General features: G+C 38.9%; 1 protein-coding gene across 4 annotated transcripts in view; it reads left to right on the top strand.

The window, feature by feature from the left end:
* The first annotated feature begins 2325 nt into the window (after positions 1-2325).
* Positions 2326-24086, top strand: part of CUL2 (cullin 2) — a 54946-nt gene continuing 33185 nt past the window's right edge. For 2 of the 4 annotated variants that reach the window (XM_069778138.1, XM_069778137.1), the window contains exons 1-5: positions 2576-2703; positions 6025-6163; positions 12295-12397; positions 14301-14395; positions 21816-21921. In XM_069778138.1, coding sequence (XP_069634239.1) covers positions 6045-6163; positions 12295-12397; positions 14301-14395; positions 21816-21921 — 423 coding nt within the window. In that variant the 5' untranslated portion in view covers positions 2576-2703; positions 6025-6044. Of the gene's footprint in view, positions 2480-2542; positions 2704-6024; positions 6164-12294; positions 12398-14300; positions 14396-21815; positions 21922-24086 lie in introns of those variants that run through there. The other 2 variants (XM_069778135.1, XM_069778136.1) reach the window with 2 other exon arrangements.

Below are 24086 nucleotides of genomic sequence, written 5' to 3'. Positions count from 1 at the left end.
TTAAGATATTTTGGAGTACCATAATTATGTAAACCTGATACCTACATACAGTTTTACAAAGATACAGAAATATGCACTATGACAATCTCTTATTTAACGTAGACTGCAGAGGTAGCACTCCTATCATATGCCTTTAGAACTTGATTTTCTGTTTTCTGATAAAAGTGCTTCTTTATTCAAGACATGTTTAAGCTTGCTTCTGCAGAACTGAGGAACTGGACTTGACTTTTAATAAAAAAGCAGCCTAAGCAATATTTTTCCCCAACCAAGGAAAAAAAAGAGATTTAAAAATTTGAAGTCAGTGGTTTTATACATGCACATGTAGAAATAGATCTCTGGCTATAATTGAGGCCTGAAGAAGTTTGTTCTGGAAGTTAGGAGGAGGACTGTAAAAGAATTTTGAGTCTCTTTTCAGAACACAACCTCACTGTACCAGCTGTATATTTCCAGTGTTGCTATTTTCAGTTGGAAAGGAAAAAAAAGAGTAGTTGAGTAGCACGTAAAGGAGGATACAGGTATGAAAACTCTCTTGCATAATAGGAGCAGCTGTGTGGTATTTCCATAATTAAACAAACAAACATGTGGGCTGAAATCAAACACAGGTTTCCCTCTGGCAGGAAACATACTCCAAATAACAGAAAAAAGAAGTTAGAATTATAAATGTGTTATATTTTGAGTGATGCAGCAATTATATTTGTAATTACTACACTGAATTTGGGATTTTTTTGAGTGACAGTTAATTTTCGTATTGTCCTCCTATCCCTCACATACCTGAACTTTCTAAAAGGAAAAACAAACTGAAAGCGCCAAATTTATAGTAAGCTATTTTTAAGGTTTTCTGAACACGGATACCTTTTTCAAAGGAAATAAAAAGCATGTACTGAAAAGTATGTTGTACGATATAATGGTACACATGCACCTAAGGGAAAAATAGTAAGGAGATTATATAATAGCCTGAAGAGATACTACATATTTCTTTGTAATCTAGTACTTATCTGTTAAAGGATCTCTTAAGAGCAATCATTACCCAGAGAAGGGATACAGTTACTAAAAAGAAAATACTTTAAAGTTGTCTGAGTATGTAAGAATGGATAGGTTCAGGAGCATCAGAAGATGGAAAACAGATTTCCAGAGGGAAGATGCAAGAAACTGCCACACGAAAATTCAAGTGTGAGTTTCTGTAGCGTTGCAAGTTAAACTAACCAACCCACAGTTCATTTGGAGAGGGGGAGGAGAAACAGGCTTCAGGAATCAGATGTCTTTCTCCCGCTCTTAGGAATTACAATAGGTATCCCTCTGCCAAACAGCTTGCAGAGCCATGGTAAAGCGATAAAAAAGTTACACTTTCGCACCTGACTTTTTATGGTTTTACATGTTTTCAGATGTACATTCTCTCTCATCTGTCAGTCCCGCAGCCTTTCCCCCATGAAAGCTGGAGACGGCTCTAAAACACGCACTGTTTTTGTCTCAGGCACAAGGCTCAGGAAACAGGCCTGCACTTTCCTGCGAAGTGGAAGGAAGCAGACTTTAGTTACTGCGAGCAAGCAGCGGGACGAGAGCGAGTTGCGAGGGCTCCCAGAGCAGCAGACTGCTGTTCAGTCCTGACTCGCTGCAAGTCCCGGAGGTGTCTGCATCATCAGACATAGGCCATCCCTGACACGGAAAATACGTGCGCTCAGAGCACGTGAAGACCTTAAACTACTTCGTCTCCACAGTGACTTTACTTAGGTATTTCCAAAATAAACAAAACTTTTTTGTTGCCGTTTTCCGCCAAGGAGACGGCAAAGCCAGCGGCGGGAGCCCTGCTGAGGCAGCCGAAGCAGGCGGGCGGCCAGGGCCGGGCCGGCCCCGCACGGCCCCGCAGCTGCACGGGGCCCTCTCTCGCTTCAGCAGGTGCTGGAAGTGGTTTATTCGCGGTCGGAAGCCCCCGCTGGGCGCCGGGGCCAGCCGGCCGCCTGCTCCCTCCGCGGCGGGACAGGGACACCTCCACCTTCTGGGGAAACGGACCCCTGGGGACCGAGGCGTCCCGCTCCAGGGGGAGGGACCCCGCCCAAGGCTTCGGCCTCCCCGGCGCCTGCGGAGCCGCACAGGCGGTCGGAAGGCCGGCCTGCGCCGCCGCGCCCCGCCGGCTCCCTGCCCGCCCGCCGCGACTCCATTTCAGGCCGCGCGGTGTCCCAGCCTCGTCGCCCCAGGTGGGAGGGCAGCGCGCACGCGCGGGACGGGAACGGCCGCCGACGGAGGAGCAGCGCGTGCGCGGGGGCCCGATGGGACATGCGCCGTGAGGCCCGCGGCCGGCCCGCTGGGGGGAATTACGGCCGCCCGCGCTTGCCGTAGAGTGGGCTGTACCAAGGCCCTCTCCTCAGGCGGGGGGGGGTGGGGTCGGAAAGTGACGGTGCGCCGGGACCCGTCGGTCCCCGCCCATCCTGTCGCCGGCGGGGAGAGCCCGGGGGCGGCGGCGCGGCGGCGCGCAGCGCGGCGGGTGAGGAAGCGGCGCGGCGGCAGCGCGGAAGGGCGCGGGGCCGCGGCGCTGCCCGTCCCCGGCAGTGGCGGCGCCGGCGGAGGGGCGGGGCGCGAGGGGCGAGCGGCTTGGGTAATGGCAGCGCTGTGAGGACGGAGCGGGGCAGGGACCGCGGCCGCAGGGCAGGGGAGCGAGGGAGGCCGGCGGGCGGGCGGGCGTCGCTGACTCGGGCCCCTTGCCGCCAGGTAAACCCCCCCCCCCCGCCCGGCCCTGTCCGGTCCGGCCCTGTCCGGTCCGGCCGGGAGCGCCGCCGGGCTGAGGGGAGGGGGCCCCGCGCTCGAGGGGGAGGCGGCGGTCCCCGGCCCCGCGCGCTGTGGGCGGCCGGGCCGGGCCGGGCGGCTGTGGGGGCGCGGGCGAGGCCCTGCCTCCCCGCCCGGGCGGGAGCGCCCGCCGCGGCCCCCTGCCCGCCGGCCCGGGGGGGTCGTCCCCGCCGGGGTCTGCCGCTCGGCCGGGCCCGCCCCGAGCGAGCACCCGTCCCTCGGCGGCGTTTGTGTGGCAGCGCCCTCCCCCCGCGGGGCGCCGCCGGGAGGGGCCGGGGCCGGGTCCTGCCCCGGGTCCTGCCCTTGGCCGGCGGGGAGGGTGTGGTGCGATGCGATGCGATGCGGTGCGGCGCGGCTTCTCCGGCGGGGCCGGTCATCTCTCCCCCGTGCGTCCTCACCCAGTTTCGCTTTTGTTTTGGCGGGGAGCGCACGTTCCCCCCCCCCCCCCTCCGCGGCCTGGCGGAGGGGGCCGTGGGGAGTGGAGTCCTCCCGCTGCTGCTGGGCCGGGCGGGAGTATCGGGGACACGGGGGGGGGGGGGGGGTGGTGGTGGTGGTGGTGGTGGCGGTGGCAGGCGACGCTGCCGACGTGTTTGGCGCGGGTACTTCTGCCCCTTGGCTGTTCGCCCTTTGCTAGCTTGTAATACTGTTTGTTGAGATAGTTAAATAGGTTGGAAATTTGGGGAATGTTTTGACGCTGGCCAAAACCCTACATTTATTTGCATGTACAAAGATATTCAGTATGACAGCGCTGTCTTCTAGAGAATAAGGTGATGGAAGTAAACATCCTTTCGTTATCCTTGTGTGTAAATATGTTTCAACAGTATCTGCTTACCTTAGGGCTTGTCAGACAGGTATGGTTTCCCACCCCCTGAATAGTGTAAACCCTAGGGTAGCTACTCTGCTCTGCTGTAATTTTCATAATTTATAATTTAAAGGTTACTCGCATCAGTACAAGACACTTAATACTCTGTTGCTGAGCTTCTGCACTGCTGATACTGAAGCACAGCAAACCCCCCAAACCCCAGCATCTTACAGAAGAAGTTACACTGTGTTTGTTAATATGTTTATAAAACAAGTTTAAATTCATACTGATGTGAAAGCTGTAAGAGAATGCTAAATAACAGTCAACTCCGTCTTCTTAAACTGTTTAACTCCAGAATACCTGTATGAGTACGTGGATGCATAGCGCTTTACATATTATTAGGTTTTGGTGATATCAAACACAGTGTTACTGATTCCGTGTGATGTATTGTGGGAAGGACTTTTTTTTTTCACTCTTCCTCCCTCCCCTCACTTTTGCTTATCTGTGAAGGAATGGTTCTTTTATCTTGTGGGTACCAAGTGTGTTTCAGAGAGCACAACCTATAATGTAATACTCAACTAAGTATAACTTCATTACCACAAGAATTTCTTAGGATTCTTAAAATTTTTGTGGACCATGATTATTTTTTCTTGGGGTCAGCTGAAAATACGCTTGTGTTTTCCAGAATAATAATAATAATAATATTAGAGCTTTCAGAAGACTACTGCTTTTTTTCTTCTTTTTTTTTTTTTTCTCCTCTTCTCCTGGAAGTGAGCTCTGCTGTTGTTTACTTCTACCGAAGTTCACGTTTCTTTGAAACATACATCAGTTTGTGTCTTTCAACTTACTATCTTTGATAGATATCTGTTTTGTCAGTTCTTACTGATTTTCTGTGTAGTAAGCTGCTACTGACATACATGGATTGAAGATTTTATTTCTAAAAGTGGTAATAACCATGTTGCAAATATAACAACTTAAATGTTTCTGCTGAACTGAAAATATTTATGCACCGCTTACTAAGCTTTACTACTTTAAAAAGTTTCCTGTTCATAAAACCTAGGATAATACCACTTCCTTGATATTACTTAGTTGCTACTTGGTTTCTTTATAAAATCAAAGCAGATGTGGTTTGGGTAATACATTGATTATATTTTAAATGGAAACTGTTGTGTTGCAGGTAGAGGAAAACAACCCTCTGCAGTTCCTGAATTCACAGCACTTAAGGAGCTTGGTTAGTTAGGGTGGCATTTTGCATGCATACAGTATAAAAGTTGTATCTGATTATTTTTTTTTTCTTAAACTGAGAAGCTATATATCCTACAGTTTGAGAGAACTAATCTACCTGAGAAAAATTAAGAGCCAGTAGTGGTTAAGGTAGTAAGCTGGTTGCTAAATAGTTGTTTAGCATGACATTTGATTCTTTCCCTTACAGAGGTGTGCCTCTTGTGCTAAAAGTTAGTCACTAACTTTCTTTTTTCCCTTCTGACCTTGAAAATTTGGAAAGACAAGTTAAGAGTCACTTGTCCATCTATCTAAAATGGAAATAGAAGTATTCTTTCAATTTTTTGTTTTAGTCTTAACAATGTTGGGTTTCTGAGCAGGAACTAGACTTGCTTTGTGTATGCGGTGTCACACATCAGGTCCTTTCTAGATTAGGTGTATAGGACAGAGACAAATAGAAACAAAGAAGAGGCCTTCACAGTTGTGTCTTTCAGGACCTCTTTTTTTTTAAATTACATTACTTTTTTTCCTAGCTTTATTTCAGTAATTTAATGTTTTTATTTCAATAAGTCTCTTCCAGTATTTTTTATATGAAATTACTAACACAGCTTCTGTATTTTCAAGCCATGTCTTATTTGAAAAAACTCACTATTTGTCCTGCTGCACAGTGCAATAAGCTGCACAAGCTCTGCATAATGCTCTGTGTTTAGATGTGTTTTCTTTTTGTCATCCTGATCAAAGCTTTTGGGTTTTGTGGCTTTTTAAATATAACACCAAAAATGGCTCATGAAAGCTTGAGGTGAACATAGGTTGCAAACTGACAGTAGTAATTTCAAATACTCTGGTAATACGTTCAGTGTATTCCTGCCCAAAGTTCTCTCAGATACAGCTGAAATAGTCTTTGCATAAAAGTGAACAAACAAAAATTTACAGGAAAGTTGTTTTCTTCATATGGCACTGTTATGAGGCATAATGTTGTTAGATTAATTGGTGTTAGGTTATAGGCTATTCATGCAACATTACTGTTCCATTCCATAACATTAAAAATAAGGATTTGTGAGCTTGATTTTTGGAGGGTGGGGAGGCGGGGTGGGTGTTCTTCATGTTGCTGTATCATGGTGGTGCAACAGTATACAAAGTCTAAACTGAAAAATTCAAAGGAAGTGTATTTTTTTTTTAAAATGATTGTGCAATGTTGTCTGACATGTTTAATTCTTCTACAGATTAACACTAAAGCCCCACAATGTCCTTGAAACCACGAGTAGTTGACTTTGATGAAACATGGAACAAACTTCTAACAACAATTAAAGCTGTTGTTATGTTGGATTATGTTGAAAGAGCAACGTGGAATGATCGCTTCTCGTATCCTTTAAGTGAAAATCTGACTTAATGGGTTTGTGTGATGTGTTTAGCATGGAGTGGGCCTGCATTATGTAACAATTTCAGTGGTCTTGATTAGAAGCCTGTTGTAAGGTCATATCTGTTATTAAGCCTGTGGGTCAGTGGATATGTTGAAAGGGATGGGAAATTCTCCATATTTGGGAAGTATTCTATGTGAAAATTAACATGGTAATAACAAGTAAACCGGTCTGAGTTTTACTCACTTTTAGTAGCTCTAATACTTAGCTTATGCTATAGCTTTTCACAAAAGTACATGCACTGAATTTCCCCTATTCTGATAATGAGCTTTTCTTGTATGCTTAAGTGTGCGTGTAACAGGGGAAACACCTAAGGCAGAGAACGCACGTCTTTAAATTTGGGGGTGCGGGGTGTGGTGAGGTTCTGTTTAAAGATGTCTCTCTGTCTCCCTCTTCTTTGCACTTCTAAGTGTACTGATGACTACCATATTAGACTTTTCTATAGCAAGGGTTTATAAAAAAGCCTTCTTCCTTTCCCTCCACTATTATTGCCTCTGTATTCCTGACAGTTAAGCTATGTTTAAAAATAATTACTCTTTCTAGCTGTGATCGTATGGTCTTGCTGTTCAAGTCACAGCTGTACATATATTGTTGCAGTGAAAGGTTTGCATTTTACATGCAAAATGGACTTGTAATTTTTTACAAGATTTAAAAGAAGTTCATGAAACTTAAAAGAGGTGTAACTATTCTAACCAGTTATATCGTGCCCTGTGCCTATGCATTCATTAGCCATTACAGTGTGGTGAATAATTAGAGATTTTTAGGAGGCTTTGCAGCTGTTCCACAGTAATTTGACTGAGTTTGGTTTAATTATAGGGAGGAAGAACAGTTTAGACTTACTTGATTTGTTAATTCTTCTGGGTGAAAAGAGAAGCTCCTGAGAAGATTCTTATACGTAGATTTTTACAACAGAAGCTTGTTCTGTGTGCAGGAGCTAGACTCTAAAGTCTCTTATCTTTCTGAACGTGTTACCATTTCTCAGAACTGCTTTCCCATGTGCTTGTGTTTTGAGTGTGTTCATGTGTATAAATACATAAAAGAAAAATTTAGTTGCTTGTAGTCCTTGTGGAGCCTTGTTCTATGGTGCAATAATCTTGAAGGAGCTCTTTCATTTTAAAACTTGGTAATTAATTTCTGGGGGTGTGACTCTTCACCTTTTCTTGCAGTCAAGTTCAAATTACTCCAAAATTTACAGACTTTTTGAAGTAATTAGTTGTGCACCTACGTGCTGACAAGTTTGTGCTGTAGTAATTCTTTCGAAGCAGTTTTTGAGAATTGCATGTTTCAGCCTTCAACAAGTGGTTAACTTCTGTAGCTTAAAGCTCTAAACATTAAATAAGGGCACCTAAAATAGATTTAAATCTAAAATAATTGAATGAGATGTTGGATTGATTCCTCTTGTCACACTGTTTTACTTGGAACTTCTTATGTGGAGACCTTCTATACAAGTCTGCTGTTGATCCTCTTTTGGGGTTTACTGTAGTTGATTGAACATAAGAAAGGGAATGCTTATGAATAGCAGACTTGCAAAGCAGTCTTGGAAGAATCATTTAGCATGTAATTCTTAAGACCTTACTATCATCTCTTAATTATGTTCCTTGGAAAGTGGCACTATTGGTGACTGATTTGGCACAGGCATGAGCCTTTTGGCTTATTCTATACGGCTGAATGGCCTGAGGATCTTTTATGACTTGTAACTTCCAGCTTAAATGTTTAGTATTTCTGCAACCTTTAACCACTCCGTTTTAACACAAACTGCTCACTGAGTATTCAACAACTTGGTGAAACTGGTTGTTCTATACAGCTGGTGTGAAAGCTTTTTCCAGGTTTTAAATATATAAACAAAACTAAAGTATTAATGATGTATTTTAGGAAAATGTGGCATTTAAAAAAATACATCATCTTATTCTTAGCTCTTTATTCTCTGTTAAATTCAGTTTAATTGGACTCATCCGTTTCTAAACATCTACAGGGACTTTAAAGGAAATGTCATATTAACTCTATTTTTCTTGCTGTTTAATAAGCACAATGAAAAGGTGACAAATTATTTGAACTGTGTGTTAATGAAATTTATGCAGGTTATTTCATTGATTATAGTACCACTTGGTATTTGTGGTCTCTCTATAGCTGAAACAATGATGTGGAAACAAAGGATAAGATACAGCAAAGAATCATGATTTCAGTGTGCAGCACTAAGAAGTGTTTGCTTTCTCTTGTGCTGCTTGAGACAGGTGAGATCAAATGGTGTATGCAGACTAATAGTATTTTAGGGTGAGAGGCTTGTACTGTGCATATTCCACTTCTAGAACTAATTTTTGCCTCACTACGTCCCCAGAACTTGTTTGTCTTGAATACAGTATTCTCTTTGTAAGTCTGGTAATTTTAAACATACCTTATCTTTAAATAAAGCTTACATCTCAAACTTGAAATACTAGAATGGCAATGAGCTGGGAACCAGAACTGTGTAAGAGTTAAAATCTTCTGGAAAAGATCACTTGAAAGACCATATGTCACTTTATTTAAACTGTGAGTCATCTTGAGCCACCTTTGACCTTCAGATTTCCTTTAAGGTCCTCTGCAGAAAGAAATGTTTCTGGAGTTGTTTCATTATTTGGTAAATGAGTGACAGTTATGTTTCTTTATTTGAGATATTATTTACAATAATTTCGTTATTATGAATGCACTGTATAACTTTCAAGACTTTGCTTCGAACTGTTCAGTAGGCTAGGGAGCGCTCTTTAAGAGGCTGATCAATAGAGAGTGGTAGTTCATCTGTACTTTGATTACTACCTTTCAGCAGTAGGACGTTTTTGAACGGGTAGAACATCAGGATATCCCTGTTGTTGTCTTGGGTTTTCCACCAATGAAATAAATAGGATGAACAGTACCCAGGGAGGAAGGTAGCCAAAATGCAAACAGAATTATTTTAAAAGTATGCAACATGGCCACCTGCTTTTTTTCCAATTTTTGTGCATGTTTGCTCTCCCTCCTCTAATCTCCCATTTTACAAGGAGCCTATGATGAACCAGAAACATATAAACATGTATCTTTGACATAAGAACCAGCCCAAAGAGAAGGAAGAGTAAATAAAGTTCATGTTATCATGATTCTTGACTGTGAGTCCTCAAGTGCTCTATGAATTTTGATTTTGTTACAGAGGAAGACTGACAATCACAGAAATTTTCCAAAAGCTCTACTTTGGTCTTCTAGAGAAGATCTATTCAAAACCTTCTGTTAATATATGGTCTTAACTAGAGGGTTTTTTAGCCCTGAGGACAATATTTGTGAGATTTTATGGCCTTGGATATAGTATTTTCTTGTTGATGGCAATTATTTTTTTTTCCTGTAGTTTGGAATTGCTTCAGTTTCCTATTACTGGGTAATGGCCCTCAAATAGCAACTACTGGAGCACTTAAATCACACAAGGCTTTTGATGTTCTTGCTCTCAACACAGAGTGAAGACCCCTAAGCAGCAGTTTGGCTTCAGCTTCCTTTGACCTTTATCACCTTGCAAAGCTATGTGCTCAACTGGAAGGACAGATGGCTTTCACTGTTAAAGATAAATTATTGAACTTAGTTGAATTTATTGAACTTATTGAAATTATTGAAGCCTTAGTAAAGGCTTCTTCCTGATCTTTTAAGAGACAGTAACATAAAAAAAAAGTGCTTTAAGTTTATGGAGTAAAATACCAGTGATGATTAATGATTCATCTCCCCTCAAAGGTTTGGGTTTTGGGGTTTTTTTTGGTTATGTTTTTGCTTTCTGTAGCAAAGCTACTCTAATATGTTTTTGAGACACATGGTAGTTGTTTGTTACAGAAATCCAGAGAAACTTAGTATCCAGCAAGTAGAATTTGGTGTTTATTTTTATCATTTGATTGATACAGGAAAATGTGTGAGGTGCCTGTAGAAGGGCTTCTGTCATTAAGCTATTAGTTTATTTTCAAGGAGGTATGCAGACTGAGTGTCATATGTCAAGGAAGAATACTAGATTCAGCTTTCTTCATTTCCGAGAAAATTTGACTGTTCTCTAGAATAAGGAAAGGCATGTTTGGAAGATGTGCGTTTTCATGAAGGAGTACAGATACTATTCGTGTTCTTAAATAGGTTTATTACAACCAAGAAACTTGTTTACAACTATCAAGTCATCTGGACTCCTAACGGAAGCCAAGGGCACAGAGGCTAGATAAATTCAGAGATACTTGTTTGCTGCTTTTGCCAGATAAGCTGCCATTATTATTGTGCTGTTGTGGTGAAGACTGCCTGTTTCCTCTAACTTTGAAATAAGCTGTTCTTGTAGCAGAGATCCATAATAGTTTTGGTGATTCAGATAGTGTAGTTGTGGATCTAAAGAGGAAAAAAAAGTCATGTCCCCTTTGCTTGCGAGTAGCTTACAAAGATTTCTAATTCTGGAATTTACTTTCTCAGAAATATCATATGCATAGTGAAGAGGCTTGCTGTCTGAATTATATTGAGGATGTGTTTGCGTACTATCCTTAAACTGACAAAATTTGGTTGGGGGGGTGGAATGTGTAAAAAAAAAAACCCCCAACTGTTCTTTATAATCTGTTTAAGAGAACCTTTCATTCACTACTAATTTAATTGTTTTGATATTTTATTGGCCATAACTTTGTAAGTTGGTGCAATGTAATGCTAGCTACTGTGACAAAGCAGTGCATATTGCCTGTTTTGTTTGTTGAGGTTTCCATTTAATGCTTCTTGCCATTCCTAGGAGAATTCTGATAAAGATAATCTATATGGATGAAATAACTGTACTTGAGATTAGACTCTGATTAGGCTCTCTGAGATTCCAGTTGCCAAATAAAGGCTTTTTTCCATTTAGTTGTCCTACATCAGTATCTTCTCTGTTTTGAGTAGTACTTCCATATAAAAAATGAAACATGCTTTTGGGAAAAACCATGTGATGAAAGCTTGACATTATTCTGTAGACTAAGCAGGTGATATGTCAACTGGCCTTATGTCTTCTACCTCTTTTTACACAGGCTTGTGCTTTTTTAAGGTAGGCTAGAGGAAAACAGATCTTGTGTTTTCCCTTAATTAAAGAGCTTACCTTAAAAAGTAATCTATACTAAATCATTATTTCTAGCATGGCTGGTTTTATAAAGTGCCTAGACTTACTGGATAAGCATGATGTTTTTAAATAATTTTTGCAGAACTAGTTTATTTCCCACAGTTGTTGACCTGAAGCTTGACTTTTCTGAAAGCAAAGTTCTTAATCATAAGTTTTTTTCCTGACAAAGTGACTTTTTTAAAACTTGATGTAAACCTTACAAATGAAAGGTGTAGCTCTGCAAGATGCTTCAGGGACAGAACCACCCTAAGGGGTTCAACTGTTTGCTGCTGCCCGCTTAAGTGAGCAAGTATAACTGTTTTCTGTGGCTGTGATATAAACAGGATTACTGATATGATAATAATGGTTAAAAATAAAACAAAGTTTTTGCATCCAGACCACCATTGTGATGACTTAATTTCCAGTGTCCCGCAAAATGGTTTTACCTGTGGAGCTGGGGGGTGTATGCAGGGACAGTAAATTGTTTTGGACTTGCGGGAGGAAAACTTGGAAGTCAGCTTAACTTCATGTTTGCTCTGTTCCATATACTTGGCTAATCATGTTCCTAACCTAATTAGTGCTTCTTTCCATTATCTAAAAAGAGTCTCAGTTTCACATTGGCTGCAGATACAGAGGAAGAATTTTGGATGAAAGCTGCTTTTTCACTTTGAGATAATCGTATATTATTCATAGATGGCAAATAAGTGGTAGAAGCCATGTCAATGTGGGGCTACCAGAAGTACCAGAATCTCAGCTGTAACAGTCCCTCAACTTCTACTACTTAAAATTTATTATTGATGCTGAAAACTTAGATTCTTCATAAATCAGGACTTAGACTAATTTCAGAAAATTATCCATTTTATCTTTTGTGCTCAATGTAAAAAAAACCCCCAAAACAAAAAACTAAAATGCATGTGTGGGAGCAAAAAAAGTTCTGTAAATCTTAAATTTTGTTGGTAAGTTTTCACACTTTAAGTGGATACGAACCTTGACTCTGAGCCTAGAGACATTTATGCTTTGTGTGTGGCCTATCCTGAACCTCTTGGAGAGAGACTTTATACGGAGACTAAAATTTTTTTGGAAAATCACGTACGCCATTTGCACAAGGTAACCTATACAGTTACTGATGTATGTGTAGGTATAGTTTGTCCTTTCTTGACTTTAGGGACATTTGGGGGTTTTTGTTTTGTATGTATGAAAGTATGCAGATTTTATGAGGCTAAATCACAGATGACAGAGTTCCAGAGACAGGAGAAAAAAAAAAATATCTCTTGGATATATGCAACACATAACACACAGCGTAATGTAGACAGATATATAGATATCTGTCTATATGCAACACAAAAGAACTTTCTTTTTAAGCCAACAGTTATGGTTTATATAAAATATTCCTTGGCTTGAAAAGTAAGTCCGTTCTTTTCTGTTGAATGCTTTTAGTCAAACAAGCTACAGAAATGTCGTCTTTGTCCAAATGTGCTATAGTTTGTCATTAGCCTTGTGTTACAATGTAAAAGTATCTACTCTAGTGTCTTGGAAACTGATTGTACATACTCTACTAAAGGCAACTTCTGAAATACATGGGAAATAAAATAACAAAAATGCCTGAGAAGGGAGGAAGTAATGACAAATTATTTATTATGACAAATAACAATACTTGTATACCTATATAGGTGTGAATTAACTTTTGTCTCGTCAGCTAAAACAGCTCATTTCAACAGAGTCATGATCCATCATGTTGAATATAGAGGATGGATGAACAGTGTCTCCTTGTATTTCAGTAAAAAGAAGTAGATTTAAATAAGATGTCCACCTGCCTTTGGTGTCTGTGTAGGGAATAAAGAACTGCAAATTCTGGATAGTACTGCTAAATGGCTTGATGCAATTTTTTTGAGCTTAGGTACCTGTGTATTTGACAAGCTAGGCTGGGTATCTTAATGGGTAGTTCCACTGGTTGCAGAGAGGATACCTCCAACACTTTGGTAGGCTAAATCAGTTCACTAAACTGGCAGACAACTCAGCCAAAAAATTTCTCATTTATTTAGTGAGCTGAATGAAATCACTTAGGATAATCAGGGAGGTGCCAGCACAGTAGAAGCTGTGGTAAGTAGCGGAAGGCATATGTCCATTTTTTTTAAATTGACTATCCACCATTTGTCTTTGAAATAATGCTGGAAAACCTTCACAGAATTCATGCTGCAGAGGAAAGCACTCTAGATTCTGTTTTGTCTACTAGCTTTCCTCTTTTACAGTATTTTTGCATAGGCTGCTTTGCTGCTTGGACCGGAGTTTAAAATTACATACTCTAGACAGAATTATAGTTGAATTCCTAGGATCTCATCCTCCTTCAAAATCATACTAATTAGTTTAAATTGTTGAACTTATTCCTTTGAAGTATGAATATATTTTGAAGTTCAGTACATCAACTTTTTAGATGATTTGCACAAATTCCAAAAGATTTGGACCTAGATTTGCAGAACTTAAGACATGTTTTAAGTTTGCACATATCTGCACTTTGTTAAACTTGTTTTATTCCAGGATTCTTGGTAAGTATAAGGGCTTGTCTAACCAGTAAGGCATACTGATTTTAAGTGGTTATAGTTGGGCAGCTCCTCCAGTGTGCATGTGGCTGTGTGAATTTAAAATTTATCTGTGTCAATGAGGGCATAGGTATGCGAGTTATCCCACCAGTATGATGTGAGAATATGAACCATGCTTATTCAAGCAAGTACTGCTGTAAAGATTAGTAGAAAATAGTACATTATAGAGATTGTTCTTTTTAAATGCAAAATAAAGCAACTTCAGGTGTTGTAGCTGGCTTACCAAAACTTTATATTATGAAGATTTGTTAGTTTTCTGGTTGTTGCAAAAATGTTATTTTTAGACCAGTTAAAGCTTAGGTGTGGTCTTAATTTTGAACATGTGATTGTTTTTCCAAAATGACAATCCTGTTATAACTTTGTATGCTATTGTAGTACTAATTTTAGCGGGGTGTGTGTGTCTTCTTTCACAGAGAGTTCTGGAAGCTGAAGAACAAGTACTGGTTATGTATCACAGATACTGGGAAGAGTATAGCAAAGGGGCAGACTATATGGACTGTTTATACAGGTAAGCTTTGCAAAAGATTTGTTAAACTTCTGAAATGATTACAGTGATCTGCTGCTTAAGTTGAAGAACGTTGCTTAAAGAGAGCAATAGCTGAATAGGCCCCAGGTCGGCTTTGGAGAGAATATAGTTACGGTAGCAGAACATGAGAAAAAAGGAGTAATACTCCAACAGTTTTTTTTCTGTGCACTGCTCCTTACCACTGAAGTAATTATCTAAGATGATTCCTACTATTCTTTCATTACTAATATATTCTACCTCTGTTGTTTCTGATGTTACAGTGCCAAATATATTGGTGCTAATCAACCCGGCAGTGAAGTGGCTCATAAACCTAGGTGTTCTTCTACAAGGATGGCATTGTACTGAAGCATCCAGTTGAACCAGCATGGTTTGTTGCAAAGCTTAGCCACATACCTTCGCAAAAACACAGCTGTCCCTTCTAGAAGAGCCTTTCAGTCAAGGCTATGTGCTCTTGGGTCCTTGCTTTTCAGGTTAATGTTTGAATTGCAGGGATTGGAGAAGGAGTGAAAATTTCTCCTTATTTCTTTTCTGAGAACTTCAGAAACGAATAGACTGTATACAAGCAATCAATTTTACAGTTTTTTTCAGTAGATTACAGCCAAGTCTATAAATTAAACCACAAGAAACCCCTGTTATTTTTGTACTTCTACTGTTTCCTGTATTGCAAATGTGTTTCGTTGCTACTAGTGATAGTTTAAGCATATAAAACTCAGCCATTCATGAGATGCAAGAATTATAACTATATTATAACTTTGGATTTACTAGGATTTGGATTTTAATTCCACTCTGTAGGTTGAGTATTCTAGTGTCCATTATGCATATGATACCCCGCAGGTAAATATAACTTATGAGGCACTGTTAATATTGAACTTACTTGATGGTAAGATGTGAGGATTTACAAAGGGTTTCAAGACCTTTGCTATTATGTTAGGAGATATGTATGTGATCTTGTAGAATCTGTTAAATTATCGCTAGCAGAATGGGAACAAATGTGATGGAGTCCATTCTGGGCTTGCAAACTTTAGTTCCATAACTGGAGAATTGATATGGGGGGGGACAGAAATCCTATTTATTGTGTATGAATCTCACTGATTCTGCTTTGTGTAACAGTTTTTCTGAGCACTTGAGTGCTTCTGGTCATAAACCAACAAATTAAAATACTTCTCCAGCAGTGTGAACCTGATTTTTTTGTTTTATTTTTAAACAAGCTAGAGCATTTTTTTCCAGTCAGTTATTATGCATACAAACCAACCTGTGCATATATATAAGTTCAGTAGAGTAGTATTCATATATCAGTGAAGCCAAGTTCTTAAACTCTGAAGTTAGTTATTTCATGCCAGCTCTGCCCATTCTAACTCTTCCTGCTTTACATATCATGTTTTGGTCCAAAAAATGTACTTGTTAGGTCTTCTCTTGGAAATAATTTCACCTCAAAGTTATATCTTTTTTTCTTGGTGTTGAAATTCTGAGTTTTGTCATATACTATCTTTTAAAGGTCGCTAAAGGGTATGACTTTGTGAAAGTATGATTTTTCTCTTAAATAATAAAATGTGCATTGTAATGGGAACTAAAAGGCCCTCTCATGAAGGCAAGAAATAATTCGGTGCTTGATTAGTAGAGTCATAATGACTTTCATGCATTGGAAACACTTCAAGTGTTAGGTCACTTTTTTGTTTTTTGAGAGAATATTTTGGGTGAAAGTACTTCTGAAGACCATAAGAAGATATTCTGGGTTTTATAAAGCAGTTGGAGTTCTTCTCTTACTTGCACACCTGCTCTCAAAAAAGCACCATAAATTAGTCAACTCCGTTGTATGCCAGGATCTAATTTGTATAATTTTTCCAGCAATGAAAACTGATTAATTTTTACTGCTAGTAATCTTAGTGTTATTTTTAAATGCAAGCCTATTTAAAGGAATCTATCTCTGCTTCTTAAACCTTCTACCCTGGTAGGTAATATTTGAATTACTACTGAAATGTGAGACACTACTTTTGAGCAAAATTAATAAAATGCAAGACCAATCATATGACTGGCAACGCAGTCAAATGTTTTCTTTCTTTGATGTTGATTTTGGTGTTTTGTTTTTTTACCCACCCCCCTGGGTGCATTTTGCTAGGAAAACAAATTTGGATTCAGTTTGAAAACTAAAATTCCATACACGCTTGACTAAACCAAGGTGATAAAACTGATGGAATAAAGAACACTTGATATTAAAGAAACTTCTTCAGTTATTGTTTTTGTTAGTTCTGATGATAAACATCATAGATAAAAACAATGCTGGGCATTGGGGCTTATCAGTGTCTTGGTGCTGTAACTGTTTTCACAGGTAATTGTACTTGTAAAAAAATCTGTTTTGTGTACCTTTATTTCAAGTAACTGGAGAGTTTTCTTATCCAGCAAATTGAAATTAATTTAAGTAATTTTTTTTTTTAAAACAGCTGAAGTTTTAAAACTGGTTCATAATAAAATCCTGAAAGCTAGACACACATAATACAGCTTTTGCTTTGTTCTGGTTTGTCTTTTTTTTTTTTTTAAACACTTGTAATAATACTAGCATAATAATGTATACTAATTTTTAGTTCTTTAGCCTAATCTTAGTTCTCTTTCTTTTTGTACTTTTATGTGAGACATCTTCCTTCCCCTTCAGGATTAAACTTCAGCCGGTTTTATTATGATAGGAGTAATTTGTATTCTGATTCTAAGCATAATATCACAGTAACCTGTAATACAATTCAAAATCATTAATTCCAGCCCCCTTCTCATTTTTTAAGTGTTAAGAAGCTGCTGCTCTTAATCCTGCTTACTAATTATGTAACTTAATAAATATGGGGAAGATTTAAACAAACAAGAAGTGCCATCAACATTTGAAACCTAACATTAATGGTATTTTTCTATTGAAACTTCTTCCACTGAAGAGCTGCCTTCTTTGTAGGCTATAGCATTTGGTACCCCTGGGAGGTTTACTTCCACATCAGGTATTTATTATTGGTCTCATTATTTTGATATGGCCCTTGCATTCATAAAATTTTAGTATTTGCAGTGCTTTGTTGTAATGAAATGGCTTTCATTTATTAGCTAATCCTCCAATCGTGGTAGATTACTTTAACCCTATTTTACAGATCTATAAACCAGTGAATACTTCATCTGTGCTTAAAAGTGAATCAGAACAGATACTGGATTATGGAAATTTCCAGTGCTGAGCACTTGTATGTGTACACTACTAGACATGATAAAGCATTATGCTTGGATAAAGCACAGTGGTTCTGCTGCTTTTAGTATAGCTCTTGTGAAGTCACCATTGCATGCTTTCATTGAAACATTTTAAAAAAAAAAAGTAGATGTGAATAAACCTTTGAAGGTCATCCATTTCAACCTTATGCTCGGAGTAGGGCTAGCTTCACAGTTAAACCAGGTTGCCTAAGGCTTTGTTGAGTCAAATTCTGAGCTCCTTCAAGGACAGAGATTTTGTTGCCTTTATGAGCAGTCTGTTTTAGTGCTTGGTTACTCTAATTCTAAAAAATTTTCTTGTATGTCTGTTTGGAATTTGTCATGCTGCAACTTGTGTCCATTGCTTCTTGTCTTTTCTCCGTGCTCCTCTGAGAAGAGTTTATCTTCATCTTATGTATGTCTCATGCTCTGCATCCTAGCTGTTTCAGTGAGCTTTCTCTGGACTCCCTTCCATTTGTCCAGATCTCTTGTATTTGGGTACTCGAAACTGGTCATAATGTTCCAGGTACATCCTCACAAGTGCTGAGGGAACAATCACCTCCCTCGACTTGCTGGTACGCTCTTGCTAATGCGGCCAAGGAGGTGGTTGGCTCACTGTCAGCTCTGCAAGGCAAACTGCTAACTTAGTATCCACCCATGAGGAACAGTGTTCATAACTGGTCCCCAGCACTGCTGACCATATAAATGGACATGGAAATTATTGAAAGTATTAATACAGTTGCTAATTTCTATTATACAGTAATGTACCCATTTATAACTTTGTCATGTGATTGCATATGCATTCTGTAGCTTGCAAAGCAATATAATTGTGCAAGTGGTAGGTTAAAGAAAATCTTGAAAAACAAACTGAATACTTCTGAAAACTAATGGTAATAATTAGTCCTAGCTAATTAGTTACTTTTTTTTTTAATTGCCTGCTATACATCAGAACAGTGAATGATATTGCCATGTAGGGTCCGTATCCATTTCTCTGTCCATGAGCACTTGCAGTGGCCTGTGAAAATTGTTAGCAGGGTACTCTCGGTGCAACTTTCTGAAAGCAATTTCCTCAGCACTTGGTTAGGTTTATTCCTGTATACTGTTCTGCTAGACTCCTGTGCCATTTTGGGGATCAGTATAGCAGTCTGACTATGTGTGTGGAAGGGGGACGGGTGAAGAAAAGAGTTGTTGCTCAGAAGATTCTTTAGCTTTGGAGAGCTTTCAGAGGAGGAAAAGATTCTGAATAGAGGGCATCTACCCTTTTTGCTTAAAAAAAGTATGGTACTTCTAGAAATACATATAATCATGTCTGTTGTTTTGTGGTGTCATATCATGGATGGACAAAGACTTAAAGGAGGTAAATTCTTTAGGGTTTATCATGGAGAACATAAGAAAATAACTGGGAGCTGACTTGAGACAGGTACGCTCCTAGGTTTACTACCTTCAAGCTAAATTTTACCATGTCTGTTTTGCCAACACTAATATTTGTTTCTTACCTAGGAGTATGTAATTCAAACTACTAAAACCAAATAAAACATTAAAAGAAAAAAATACACATCTAATCCTTCTGACAAGGCTTTGCAAAGTCTGTCCCCCCAAGGACACTGCATGCTATTGAGATGTGGAAACATTGCTTTGGGAATGTGGCCACTGTGTCTGGAATAGTAATCTGTGCTTAGACTGTTGTCCTTTGTTGATCTAAAAGTACCAAATACATGAAAGCTAGCAGGTAACCTGTCCCAATAATTAGCTACCCTTCTAATTGTTAAATTAGTTTTTGCAGGGTATTTTTTGCTAAATTCCTTGTATCCTTTTATATATCCTTGTATAATATCCTTTTATTTTGCTGAATTACCAAGTCCTTTATATCTGAAGAAATTTGCCCACAAAAAAAAGTCATGTACCAGACATTTCCCAATATTGTCAGTTTAGATGGAACACTGTCTTTCAGTATTCCACTGTAAAGTAGGTATTTGTTTTGAATGGGTCTTGTAGCACTCTTGTAAATTCCAAACTTTTAACTTCTTTCTGGAGTGGAAGCTTGGTGGGTGTATTTTGAGGTGTGGGTACCAAAAGGTATACTGCTTTGCTAATAACATGAAGGGAAACCTCCATTTTCTCATCTTGTCTGCCATTTTCCTCATCAGATAGTAAAGCATAAGCCTGCACAGCTGCACTCTCAAGTAATTGGGTGTGAGCTGTGTGATCAGGTGTTTCAAATTTTCACCTGAAAGTTTTATCTCAACAGTAGCAAGAGTCTGGACAATTTCTGGTATTATGAATGCATGCCCAATCCTTGTCCCCAGAGTAAATTACAGATGAACCTTATGGATTGTCTTTTAAAAGTAAGACATAGATGAAGTATTTGAAGTAGTTATTCAAGGTGAAAAAAGGTTTATGACTTCAGTGAAGTTGACTTGAGATTATACTGTTTACATATCCTTTGCAGTTATTTGCTTGTGCTTTGTTCTGGAAGTTGATGGTAAAAATAGGTGAAGGGGAGAGGAAATGTGGGCAAATTTGGTTTTGGTTTTGAGGCAGAGTATGGTGACGCTCTTGCCATGAGTCATTCTGTCTGCCTGCTTCTTGCCACCCCCTTTTTGCTTGAATCACATAGGTCTTTGCAGGGCTACCTGTTATAGGTTAAACTTGTTTATTTACTTGTGGCTATGTTAGTTTTAAGACAGATCAATTGTCCAATCTGGATTTGTTGAAGAGAGAGGGTGTGAATGAGGAGAGCATAGGGCTTTCCTTTTTAGCAAGCTTAACAGGAAAAAGCAGAATGGCAGCTGCTGGCTTTGCTCACGTGGTGAGGGGCAGGAAATATCATCAAGGAGCGTGCCTGCTTAAGGCTTGTGTTCCAACTATTCTGGATGTCCACACAAGTTTTATATGAGATGACAGGCCTGTAGCCTTCTACACAGACTTGCATTTACAATTTATGATGGTTATTGGTGGTAGCAGAGGGCTTAAGTACTCTGTAAGACTCTGGAGTCTGAAAGTAGGTTAGGTCACTGTATTCCAGTTTGTCACCACTGCACTATCACAAGTCTTCATTCTTTGTACTCTGTGGTGTCCTAAATCCTTTCAAGTGCACAGGTTTCCATAGTGTGTTACTCCTTCTCTTCTTTGCCTGTCATTTGTCTTCCTGCTGAAAGTGTTCAGACGTCACTAGTCTGATGCAGCCTTTGAAGCCTGAATCTCCTGAAGTGCTTCAGTAATCTGGCTCTCTTCAGGGTCTGAAACTGGGCATCTCAAAACTGCTAGTTAGATTGGAATTTAAAAAAAAATAAAATTCTCAGTTACCTCATTTAAGCACTAACATAACAAATATTGTAAGGGTAGTTATGAAACATATTAGAAGTTTTTTCCCAGTTATCTGGGAAAGAGGAGAATGGTTCAATTTAAAAATGTTACTGTATTTCTTTTAAAGGGAATCCTGAGAATTAAAAGGGATGTTTTACCAGGTCTTGTGCAGAAATCATTTTCTATTATTTATAAAAACTATGCATATGATAGTACATACTAAATACTAAAATAAAATAAACTGTTTATAACATTTCTTCTTTATAACTGTTAATTAAAATAATTTCTACAAATTTTTCTCTTATCTTCAGAATTTGTAATAGAGCTGTTTGCTAGTTACCATGACCTGTGTAAGGGATCATAACTGACAAAAATTGGCCCTGTAAAAATTGACACTATTTTTGTGGTTTAGTCTGAGAAATGCAAAATAATAAACAGTACAGGTAGAAGAAAATACATTTTACTTAAAAATACTAGATACTCAGGAACATTTTTCTAACATTAAAAATAAATAAATTACTGTCGCTCTAATACTAGTCAACTGCTCAGAATTTAGCAGTTATTTTGCATATACATGTATGAGTAATATGGCCATGTACATTGAAATGTTGGAGTCTTACACAAGTATATTGCAGACCAAGAAAATGCTGACAATGATGTATCAGGCTAGTGTTTGATATCTCAATTACTAATACTGTACTGTTTTACTATGATGCAAGATCTTTTAAATCAGTCATTTGTATTTTAAGAATTCCCTACCAATAGCAATGGCACTGGTTAAAAGAGGTTATCTTTTGTGATGTGGAAGACATTCCACAATTCCAAATTTATTAAAAAAAAAAAGTCTTAACTTTTGCCTGTTTTGATTAGAATATCTTTATTTCTATAGGTACCTCAACACACAGTTTATTAAGAAGAACAAATTGACTGAAGCTGATCTTCAGTATGGCTATGGAGGAGTGGATATGAATGAACCATTGATGGAAATAGGAGAGGTAGGTGTCTCTGAAAGTGGGAGTGGATATAAACTGTGCTCAGAAGCACTACAAGTTCAGCTTTGTCCTTCTAAATTTCAACTTCTCTGTGTCACAGAATCTGAATAGTTAAATATGGTAGAAGATGTAAGCAGTGAGCCTTTTGTAAAATGAGATTACAGTTTTGATGTAGCAAAATGTAGTGGCCTAGGGAAAAAAATAAGCAAATATGAAAACTATTGGAGAACTTCAGTTTACAATGTGATAATAGATACCACTTTGCAAAAAAAACCCAAACCGACCCAACAACTTTGGTTTATTAAGTGACACTACTATCTAGAAAATATTTTGAAGAAGCAGTACTTTTGGTTTTGGAAACCCTTGAAATACAACTTTTAGGCTTCTGTTTCTTGATGTCACAAAGTATAACAGCTTTTTTTGAGATTAGTCTTCTGTGATACTGTACATCTTATTTTCTAATGCTAGCTGTTTTGTATTTCTGTTGTGGCAACTTGGATAGAGATTTTGAAAGAAAAAGTAGACATTCTGTGCACAGAAGTATGTATAGAGGGCTTATCTTTAAAAAAAAAGTAATTTGGGGCAAACACAAGGGTGATTACACAGTTATTAATGTAAATTGGAGAGGCTGAGAGTAATTTTTAAATACCTATAAAATGAAAAAAATTGTCAGCAGCAGGACTACGTTCTGAGAGAACTACCCTGTACACTTCAGCTATGCAGAAGTGAAGTATGCATAATTTCTGTCACTTCATGGCTACTGCTACCATGAAATATAAGAAAGTAAAATTAAAAGATAATTTTACAGTAAAAAAAAAAACTTTCAAATTTTTCAAAACAAAGTGTTTCAGTACGTTTCTAAGAAGATTTTGAAAACATCTTTTAGTCTGAATCAGAAAAAAACCACAATCCTGAATACAGTTGAATAGAAGCCTTTCTTTGGAATGCTTGTTTGTGTATCTGTTTGCTTTGTGTCTATACATATACACACTGCTAGCTGGAGAATTCATTTTATTCTGTCATCATCTGTAGTGGTGTATTGGTTTTTTTCCTTTCCTCTACATTTGCCTTTTTCTCTAAAAGGGAAGTGAACACTAGTTCTCTTTTGGTTTTGAAAGCTAGAGAAAAAGCTTTTTTTTTTCTTAATGTCAGAACTTGATCTATCAGTGGTTACTGTTCTCGGTCTTTGATTTTGTTGTTTTAAGGAGGAGGTCTTTGCTGCCTTTAGTTATGAGTAAGGAGAGATTGTGATGCATGAAGAGGCATCTTTTGTGCTTCTGACCCAGCTACCCAGCTGTTGAAGACAGCACTGCAAGTTGAAATTGCTGATCCTCTGACAAGTTGGGGGTGGGTTGAAAAAAACACCAGAAACATGATCTACTTTAAGTCAAGTCAATGCAGGAAAGGAAATTCTTCTCTTGTCTACCTGTGCTGTCTCCAGTGCTTGCTAATCAGTGGCATCTGTAAAAGGCTTATCAGAGCTTGGAAGTGCATATTGCTGCACTGTTTGTGGTATCTTCAAAATTGCATAAATGTTATTTCTTATTTCCTCAGACTGAGATTTAGCCAAGTCTGTTCCCATGATTGTCGGAGGTAGTCCTTAGCTCTGTGTGAATGACTCTTAGTTCAGTTGCTTTGAGGGCTGGGAATAGGTCTGGGCTTGTTATTGGGGCTTGGTGATGGTGATGTATTTATGAATTCTTGCCCTGTTTCAATATGTTACTACTCCATTGTGAGGTATGACCCAAAGGATGGTTGTGGCAACTTTTGTCCATCGCTTTCTGCCCTAGTGTATGTTTAGTGAAGAAGAACAAACAGCAGACCTGATAATTCAGCTTTTTTTTGAGTATTCCATTTTCTTCATGTTTATGGAATTATAAGCAGGGCAGAAGAACAATGACACACACTTTTCTTCAAGCTTCCCAGCAGTTGTTCCTAGGATGGTACATCCCTAGCTCATCATTCAGGCAGGTTATGGGGAAGGTCAGGATTCTTAAACTGTAGCTGGCAGCCTTTGGCTTTTGATGAAGGTGTTTGGATGATGATGTCTGGAATTCTGCTAATGAGTTTTTCATTATCTCACTCCAAGACTCCTTCCATTTCTCTTTACCAAATAGTGTTTTTGTAATCTATAGTAGTGGAAGGTAAATTTTGGATCTTGAGGCAGT

Source organism: Haliaeetus albicilla, chromosome 2, assembly GCF_947461875.1.
Source record: "Haliaeetus albicilla chromosome 2, bHalAlb1.1, whole genome shotgun sequence".
Lineage (NCBI taxonomy): Eukaryota > Metazoa > Chordata > Aves > Accipitriformes > Accipitridae > Haliaeetus > Haliaeetus albicilla.
Note: the sequence above shows the minus strand (reverse complement) of the source record. Positions and strands in the feature narration are given on the sequence as shown.